Below are 10,270 nucleotides of genomic sequence, written 5' to 3' on the forward strand. Positions count from 1 at the left end.
TACTCACAGGCACAGACAACAGTATGGTGATTACCAGAGTGGGTAGGGGAGGTAGAAGAGGGTAAAGGGGGATTAAATGATGATGGAAGGAGACTTGACTTGGGGTACTGAACACACAGTACAATATACAGATGATGTGTTATGGAATTGTAAAAAGATAAAAAAATTAAAAAAAAAAAAGAAGACATTGTCATCAGCCACTGGACAGCGACTGCCTCCTGGCTCAGCGGGAAGCTGTTCTGCTGTTTTCCACTTTGGCCAGCTGTGTCACATTAGAGCCGAGTATTGGAACGTATTTAAATGTGTATCACTTGGGTTCTTCTAGAATGTGATAATATTATTCCATCTCAGTGTCCCAAGATGTGGTCATTTGGATTTTCTCATATTCATCAACTTACGCAGAGTAGAATGAACTCTGCTTCTTTTTCCTTTTTTTATTATATTTTTATTGATTTTAGAAAAAGAGGAAGGAAGCGGGAAAGAGAGAGAAACATCAATGATGAGAGAGAATCATTGATTGGCTGCCTCTTGCACGCCTCCTATTGGGTATCAAGCGCACAACCCGGGCATGTGCCCTGACTGGCGATCAAACTGTTGACCGGGTTCATAGGTCAATGCTCAACCACAGAGCCCCCCCCCCCCCCGCCCCACCCCCCGTCCGGCAAATCTGCTTCTTTTTAAGCAACTAACGAAAACAAACTCAAAATCGCTTCATCGGAAATGAGAACGTTTGGCTCCAGTATTGGGAACCACGGGGATGGTCAGGTCCAGGCACCGTGGGATTTTGGGGCTCAAATCTGGGCATGTTACCTGCAGGGTTTCCTAAAAGTAAGGTGTTGCGTGGATGTGCGGCAGTGACTGGTGCCTCACCCAGATGTTCTTGCGATGAATTAAATGAGTGTTTTGGAGTCAGACAAACCGGTTTTGAGTTTAACACTGACCCAAGCCGAAACACGGTGGGAAGCCATGCATCCTCTCTGTCGCTTCCTCGTTTGTAAAATGGGTAACTGTACCCCCTCCTGCCCTCGGGTGGTGGAATGAGGAGTAATTGAGGTAATATATAAAGGCTCTTATCTGTGTAGATCCTAAGTAAAGATTCATTCCTGGCTGTCTCCCTTCTTCCCTCCTGATGCATACCATATTTTAAAATAGACTATTTTTTTTCAGAGAAGTTTTATGTTCCAACACAACTGAGCATAAAGTACAGAGACTTCCTATATACCCCCCCGTCCCCCCACACACAGCCTCCCCCAGCATCCCCCACGAGAGTGGTGCATGTGTTACCGTTGATAAACCAACGTTGACATCATCATCACCCAAAGCCCATAGATTATTTTAGGGTTCACAGTTGGTTTAGGACATCCTGTGGGTTTGGACAAATGTATGATGACGTCATTATGTGATGTAGATGATGTCATCCATCATTATAGTATCGCACGGTATTTTCACTAACAATCCTCTCTGTTCCACCTACTCATCCCTTCCTCCCTCCCCTCCTTCTCCCAACTCCTGGCAACCACAGATATTTTTAGCATCTCCATAGTTTTGTCTTTTCCAAAATACCATAGAGTTGTAGCCAACTCTATGATATTTTCAGATTGGCTGCTTTCGCTCAGTAATGTGGACTTAACCCTTTGCACTCGCTTGCTTTTTTCTCGATTCCTTTATTCTAATGCTAACCGTGTCGAGTCACCCTCGACGTCCGAGTGCAAAAGGTTAAGTTGCCTTCATGTTGTTTAATGGCTTGAGATCTCATTTCTTTTTAGTGCCGAATACTATTCCGTTGTCTGGATGCACCATAGTTTACCCACTCACCTGCTGAAGGGGCATCTTGTTTGCGTTGGTGTTTGGGCAGTTATGACTCACCTGCTCTAAACACGCGTGTGCAGGTTTCATACCAAGGAGCATGGTTGCGGAATCCTGCGTTCAGAGGGCGTTTAGCTTTGTAAAGACACGGCCACACTGTCTTCCGAAGCGGCTGCACCGTTTTGCCTCCCCACCAGCAATGAATGAGAATTTTCTGTTGCTCCACATCCTCGCCTGCGTTTGGTAGTGTCCGTGTCTGGATTTGGGCCTTTCCAAGGGGTGTGTCGTGGCATCGCGTTGTTGTCTTCATTTGCATTTCCCTGGTGACATGTGAGGTGGCGCATCTCTTCGTAGACTTGATTGACATCTGTCCATCTTCTTTGCTGAGGTGTCTGTTAAGGTCTTTGGCCCATTGTCTCATTGGGTTATTCATTTTCTTATTGTTCCGTTTTAAGAGTTACTTGTAACTTTGGACAACGATCCGTTATCAGACATGTATTATTTGCAGGTATTTACTTCCAACCTGTGGCTTATCATTTTCTCTTCTTTTTAAAAAAAATATATTTTATTGATTTTTTTACAGAGAGGAAAGGAGAGGGATAGAGAGTTAGAAACATTGATGAGAGAGAAATATCAATCAGCTGCCTCCTGCACACCCCCTCCTGGGGATGTGCCCGCAACCAAGGTACATGCCTTTGACTGGAATCGAACCTGGGACCCTTGAGTCTGCAGGCCGACACTCTATCCACTGAGTCAAACCAGTTAGGGCTCATTTTCTCTTCTTGACAGTGTCTTTCACAGAACCAGTTAATTTTAATTAAGCTCAGTTCATCAATTATTTCTTTCATGGATCGTGCCTTTAGTATTGTATATAAAATCTTCACCCAACCCCAAGTCATCTAGATTTTCTCCTAGGAGTCTTAGAGTTTTACATTTTACATTTTGGTCCATGATCCACTTGTGAAGGGTGGAAGGTCTGTGTCTAGAGTCTTTTTTTTTTTTTTAATATGTTCTTATTGGTTTTTGAGAGAGAGAGAAGAAGGGAGAGGAATCGAGAGATAGAACATTGATCAGCTGCCTCCTACATGCCCCCCAGTGGGGATTGAGCCCACAACCGGGGCATGTGCCCTGACCGGGAATCGAACCTGTGACCTCTTGGTTCATGGGTCGATGCTCAACCACTGAGCCACACCGGCCGGGCTGGATTCATTTTTGCATCTACCTGCCCTGTTGTCCCAGCACCATTCATTTCAAAGACTGTCTTTACTCCACTGTATTGTCTTTGCTTTTTTGTCAAGATCAGTTGACTCTATGTGTGTGGGTCTCGGTTCTGGGCTTTGTTATTGTAATGCGTTTTTAATTGCGTTTATTTTACCCAGAGCATTTTAGCAAAACATGAATTCCCTAGAGCAAAGCATAGTTCCAGCATAAAACTATTTCAAGGGCTTCAAGAGGAAAATTCATTGATAATTTAAATAATCATCAGCATGTTCTGGAAAGCTCTTAAGTCATCACCCAGACACCCACTGGGAATTCTGAATTAAGAAAAATCCACACTAGACCCTGCCTAGAATTACAGCTCTATTAATTTTCACAAGACTTACAGAAGCATCTCCAAACAGTATCATCTCTAATTTTTAAGTCTCCAGAGTATGTATGAGTCAAGCTTGGCAAACTCGTCTGGAGGATGGTTTGGATGATTCGAGGACTGCCCAGGGGTGGTGGTTGATTGAAGGCATGGGAAAGGCTCACGAGGCCCATATACCTTCCCAGTGAGATGGTTGGCGCCATCGCCATGGCGATCCTGCGGCTGGCACCACAGTTCTGGCCTCTGGGGCCTACACCTGCATCTGGAAGCTGATTGGCCGTCTCTAAAGAGCTGGGCGAACCCATCCCAACTGAGAGGAAGACTGAAGCTTATGATTTTGAAGTTCAGCCAAGCCAGTAGGAAGATAAGAAACCCGTGACCACACTAGTGTAGGAATGCCTCCGTGGGCCTGTGAGAATAGCCTACAGCTATATTCCTAAGAAGAACTAATTAAAGCTTCTGAGAATCAATAGAGATTCTATTGTATTGAAGGGAAAGGCTAAATCTCACAGAATAAGGCTTGAAAATCTCATCCCTCCCCTGTGCTACCTCTAAGCACATTTCTTTCTTTTTTTTAAATTTTTAAAAATATATTCTGACTGATTTCAGTTCGCAGGCCGATGCTCTATCCACTGAGCCGAACCAGCTAGGGCCAAAGCACATTTCTAGGTGTGTTTCTTTAAGAGGGTGTGGTCTGCAGGTGGTTAGAGCAGAGATCCCAGGGTGTGCCCTGATACGCCAACCCTGGGGGCTGGTGTTGAAGTCCAGGGTGACATGCAGTGTTAGCGCCAGGCACGCCTTAGGATCAGAGGTGACGTGGAATGGAAGTTAAATGTGGGCCATGGAGTCAGACCTGGCTTTGAACCACACCCCTAAGGGATGGGGACAAAAATATGATTAGGATCACCCAGCTGGCCTGGCTTAGTGGTTGGAGTGTCAACCCATGAACCAGGAGGTTGAAGTTCGATTCCCAGTCAGGGCACGTGCCTCGGTTGGGGGCTCAATCCCTAGTGTGGGGCGTGCAGGAGGCAGCCGAACAATGATTCTCTCTCATCACTGATGTTTCTCTCTCTCTCCCTCTCTTCGTCTCTCCCTCTCTCCCTTCCTCCCTTCCTCACTCTGACATCAATAAAAATAAATAAATAAAAGTTGACCACATGTGAGTGACTTAGATGTGATTAGCCCATAATGGGACCCATCCCAGCCTTACCATCTGTTATGGGTTGAATCATGTCCTCCCAAAATTCATAGATTGAGTCCTAACCCCAGGACCTCAGAACAAGACCTTATTTGGAGATGGGGTCTAGATAGAGGTAATCAAGCTATAATGAGATCATTGGGGGGAGGTAGCTAATCCAAGTTGACTGGTGTCCTTATAAAAAGGGGACATTTGGCCATAGCCGGTTTGGCTCAGTGGATAGAGCACCGGCCTGCGGACTGAATGAAGGGTCCTGGGTTCGATTCCAGTCAAGGGCACATGCCCAGGTTGCAGGCTCCATTCTCAGTAGGGGGCATGCAGGAGGCAGCCAATCGATGATTCTCTCTCATCATTGATGTTTCTATCTCTCCCCTCTCCCTTCCTCTCTGAAATCAATAAAAATATATTTAAAAAATAAAAATAAAAAGGGGGACATTTGGGCGCAGGCGTGCCCGGGGGAAAGACCATGTGAGGAGGCAGCATCCACAAGCCCAGCAGAGAGGCCTGGCATGAGCTTCCCTCACAGCCCTCGAAGGAACCAACCCAGCCCACTCCTTGACCTTGGACTTTGGACCTCCAGACTGTGAGACAATACTTTTCTGTTGTTGGAGCCACCCAGCCCGTGGTGCTTCATTACAGCTGCCTTCGCAAGTGAATACACTTGCCAACCCGCATGCTCATATTGGGAGCCCGCTGCCCAGCAGCTGCCCCCATTTCTGGGCTGAGGAGCCGGAACCGGAAATGGGGGAATGAGTCGAGCCCAAGAGAGGAGTGTTTTGCCTGTTGGGACAGGAACTGGTCCTCCTCCTCTGGCCTCGGCTTTTCCTTGGATGTGAAGCTTCGGAGCATTATAATCAGCATCCCTCATCTGTCCGTAGGGAGGTAGTAATTGTTCGCCAGAGTTTTTAAGTGGATCCCTGCACATTTTAAACGTTGCTGTATTTAGCGTGTCTTGTGAATGTCAATAAGAAATAACATTGACAAAAACGAGCAGCAGATCCCTTGTTGTGAGTTTCAAGTTGAGCAAAGCTGAAGAGAATGCGGAAATCACACGCGAATATTGATCCGCCGTGTGTAAGCCTTCTCGGAACTGTTTATCTCGGAGCTGTCAACACAGTTTCGTCGCCCTGTCGCCATGCCCGGGTGTTTATTTCGTTTTATATATTTTTAAAAATATATATGTATTTTTTTTATTGATTAAATAGAGGAAGGGAGAGGGGAGAAAAAGAGAAACATCCGTGATAAGAGAGAATCATTAATCGGCTGCCTCCTACATGCCCCCCACTGGGGATCGAGCCCGCAACCCAGGCATGTGCCCTTGACTGGAATTGAACCCAGGAATCTTCAGTTCCCCAGGCCGATGCTTTATCCACTGAGCCACACCAGCGAGGGCCATTATATGTTTAATAGACTCTGCTGTGCACGGCACTGTATGGGGAATATCCCCAGTGGATCTTCACCATTTCTTTACTTTGTTCGTTTGCAGGAAACTTTGACTGGGTAGGGAATGACTTCACCCAGAACGCGGGCACGGGCCTTGTTATCAACCAAGCAGATGTGAGGAATAACACGAGCATCATTAAGCAACTGAAAGATGTGTTTGAGAGGGACTGGTACTCACCCTACGCCAGGAGCTTACAGCCAACCAAACAGCCGAACTGCTCCAGCCCGTCCAGTCTCAGCCCTCCCTCCAGCAAAACTGCCACATACAACACGAGTGGGACGGACCCTGCGAGTGTATAACATGAACGGACACACTGATGGACCACTTGTGTTTCATATCCTATATAATAAAAGGCTGATATGCAAATTGCCCCCTCGACCGAGAGTTCCACGGGGAGTTTGACCAGAGGGCGGGGCTGGCCGGCCAACTGCCTGCAGCCCCTCCCCCGGTTGACCCTCCTACCCCAATCGGGGGCAGGGCCGGCCCACCAACCACTCACGGCCCCTCCCGCCGGCTGGCGGAGCCTGATTGGCCCCGATCAGGGCGAGCCGGCCGGACCCCACCTGTGCACGAATTCGTGCACTGGGCCTCTAGTTTATATATAAAGGACTGGAGGAGAGAAGAACCATTTAATATGTCTTTTTTAGGGGAAAAGCACACTTATTAAAAAATAATCTTTGAATGCCGTGTCATATCTAACCACATCTTAGGGGCGTGTACACCCCCTTTAAGACTTTTGTACTTGTTACTTCTGACGGAGAATGTCATTCCGGCTTGGGAGTTCGTTTTCACGTTTGCATACCAATTTTAAGATCTCTGCTGGCCCACGTGGTCAGTTCTTAGAAAGCTTCGCATGAGGTAAGCTCTTTGCTATTCTGCGAACCACTGGCTTAGAGGAGAGGGAAGATTTCACCTTGGACAGGAGGTCAAGCCAAGAATTCATCCTTGTCAAGCATCTCCAAGACCTGTCCAGTCATCGAGGCGTGAACTTCCCATGCCAGCCTTCAGTAACTCTTGGAAAATACTTTTCTTGCCTCCGTGTTCATTTTCTTCTAATACCATAGATTTTTTTGTATGTCATTTTCTCTTCTCATAAAAGGTTCTCATGATCTAGTGTGGCCTATAGTCACCTCAACACTAGTTCCAAGTAGGATATCTTCTGAAAATGTATGAATTCCTCAGAATGAGTACAAAATGGACATAGCAGTCTCTTTTTTTTTAATATTTTTTTTTATTTCAAAGAGGAAGGAAGAGGGAGAGAGAGATAGAAACATCAATGATCGGCTGCTTTCTGCACACCCCACACTGGGGATAGAGCCCACAACCCGGGCATGTGCCCTGACGGGGAATCCAACCGTGACCTCCTGGTTCATAGGTCTACGCTCAACCACTGAGCCACGCCAGCTGGGCAGAAATAGCAATCTTTAATTTTCAGCTTTCAACTGCATTTTTCTCTACCAAGTAGATATTTTAAAACCCTAGCCAGCAATCTGTATCCTTTCTCTCAAGCTCAGAAAAATTATGTAGCCCCCTGCTAATAGCCAGCAAACGATTCAGTCTGTATTACGGAGGCTAACGTCGTTTTTCACATTTTTGTTTAGTCTGTGGTATTAGAAAGGAGCGATCTCTGTGGGCCAGTGGATTTGAATTTCTTTAGAATCTTTATGCTGTTAAGAGTATGCCAGCAAACATTTATAGAGCTATTTAATATACCTTCTGCTATTTAATATACCTTCTGCTATTTAATATACCTTCTGCTATTTAATATACCAAATGCTTTTCAGAGAAATGCAATTTAAATACTGTGCTTAACATATTTTACTAAGAAACAAGAATATTGGATTATTGTTCTATAATGTCATTGTGTGTTGTTTTCTATCTATCCGATGCATAACCCTATATTAACAGAGACTGTTGCTGCACTAGAGAGTCATGGCCTCCCCACAGCCCAGAGCAGGCGGCCTCGGGACGCCCAGTCTTTTTTTTTTTTTTTTTAATATATTTTATTGATTTTTTACAGAGAGGAAGGGAGAGGGAAAGAGAGTCAGAAACGTCGATAAGAGAGAAACATCAATCAGCCGCCTCCTGCACACCCCCCATCGGGGATGTGCCCGCAACCAAGGTACATGCCCTTGACCGGAATCGAACCTGGGACCCTTCAGTCCTCAGGCCGACGCTCTATCCACTGAGCCAACTGGTCAGGGCAAGGGACGCCCAGTCTTAATGTCGCTCCTGACTCTGTCCTTGGCCTGGGGTTTCTATTGGTCATGCAGGTACAGTAAACACTCACCTACCTCACCAAGATGTTGTTATGGTAGGAAATATTTATAACTGGTTTGGGAATCAAAAGAGCCTCTATAAATGCTAAGCTTTATGATGTGGAATCATTTTCTTGAAATCATCTTGGTGGGATCCTGAGAGAATCCAGGCCAGGTTCTCCCAGAGAGCCTGCAAGGGAAAACCAATTCACAGCTTCCGGTTGCAAATGTGGGGGGGGGGGGAGACACGGCCACGCGGAACCGCTGCCGGACATGGGGACAGTCACCGTCATGTCGGGTCACTTTGGCATCAGTAACATCAGTGTAACACCCGACATTGTGCGAAGGATTGTCCTTTAGGACTGGCACGGACGTGTTTTCAGAGCAAAGGAATGCCATCTTAGTTACGTTTTTCTATTAGAGATTTATTTCTATTAATTTTCTATTATTTCTATTAAATTTCTATTAGAGATTTATTTCTAATGTGCCATAAGAGTGATGGGGAAACCCATGAATCTTATCCATTGGGTTTGCTTGGTGTAGAATGGCTATTGATGGGCAGCTAGCAGCCAGATAACTTCCTTTCTTGTTGTTTCCAAATATCGCTTTACTGGATATTTAACAGATAGTGGAGAGAGCCGTATTTTTTTTAATATATTTTTATTGATTTCAGAGAGGAAAGGAGAGGGAGAGAGAAATAGAAACACCAATGATGAGAGAGAATCATTGGTCAGCTGCTTCCTGCACACCCCTTATTGGGGATCAAGCCTGCAACCTGGGCATGTGCCCCTGACCTAATCAAACCCGGGACCCTTCAGTCCACAGGCCAATGCTCTATCCACTGAGCCAAACAAGCTAGGATGAGAGCTGTATTTTTTTTTTAAGGGTAGCATGTTTTTATGAATGACTGGGGTATCCTTACTGAAATTCTTCATCAAAAATGACCAGCCCATAAGACTAAATATTTACCAATATCAATTCTTGTTTGAGTGGAGTCATTCAGCCAGGCACCCAGTAAAGTAAAGGTGGTTTGGGTGATTTTTTTTTTTTTTTTTAAAGAAAGGAAGCAAAGAGGAGGCGTGGAGACAAACATACCACACTCCATCCCAGACAAAGCAAGCCCCCTGGGCTAATTGTGAAAAGTACACAGGAAGGGAGGAGAGAGGGCTGCTTCCTTCTTAGTTCTCAAGCTGTCTCTTGAGTATTTGTCACAGCTATGGGACAAGCATCGGCTTGAGGTAAGGGGCCCCCTTCGCTGTCACTATCTTTGTTTTTTTGTTTTGTTTCAAATACATTTTTATTGATTTCAGAGAGGAGGGAGAGGGAGAGAGAGATAGAAACATCAATGATGAGAGAGAATCATTGATCGGCTGCCTCCTGCTCGCCCCCTACTGGGGACTGAGCCCGCAACCCACGCGTGTGCCCTGACCGGGAATCGAACCAGGACCTCCTGGTCCATAGATCAATGTTCAGCCACTGAGCCACGCCCGCTGGACTGTCACTGTCTTTGCATAGGATAGAAGAAGAGAATTATGTCCTTTATGAATTGACCATGATTGCCATTTCCCTCTGAGCCCCAACAGAAAGGGAGCCCCAGGAACGGTGCCCTGGGATTTTTGGCCACGCACCAGCAGTATCAGAGCCCTCCTTGGCCCAGCAGCCCCCCGACCCCCATTCAAGGTGGTCCAGGCAGCAGCGACCAGGCCACTGACCAGGAGGCCACGCCGGCCTGTGGCAGGCAGGAAAACAGCTGGGTCCGTGTCTCCTAAGAGGACAGTCGATTCTGCAGAAATTCCTTTTTCATTTGGATGCTTTGTCTCCCCCTCGAGACGTGGTCTTCCTCATTTATTTACTTTTTTTAACATTTTTATTGATTTCCTAGAGGAAGGGAGAGGAAGAGAGGGATAGAAACATCAATGGTGAGAGAGAATCATTCATCAGCTGCCTCCTGCACGCCCCCTATTGGGGACTGAGCC

At 46.2% G+C, this 10,270-nt stretch overlaps 1 protein-coding gene across 1 annotated transcript in view; it reads left to right on the top strand.

Annotated features, from left to right (window-relative positions):
• Positions 1 to 6,335, top strand: part of PLD5 (phospholipase D family member 5) — a gene marked incomplete at both ends in the record, with an annotated part of 180,933 nt that extends 174,598 nt beyond the window's left edge. The window contains one exon of the mRNA XM_079763616.1: positions 6,079 to 6,335. Within this exon, the coding sequence (XP_079619742.1) occupies positions 6,079 to 6,335 (257 nt within the window). The remainder of the gene's footprint in view (positions 1 to 6,078) is intronic.
• Positions 6,336 to 10,270: the final 3,935 nt, after the last annotated feature.

This window comes from Cnephaeus nilssonii, assembly GCF_951640355.1.
Source record: "Cnephaeus nilssonii genome assembly, chromosome: 23".
NCBI classification, from domain to species: domain Eukaryota; kingdom Metazoa; phylum Chordata; class Mammalia; order Chiroptera; family Vespertilionidae; genus Cnephaeus; species Cnephaeus nilssonii.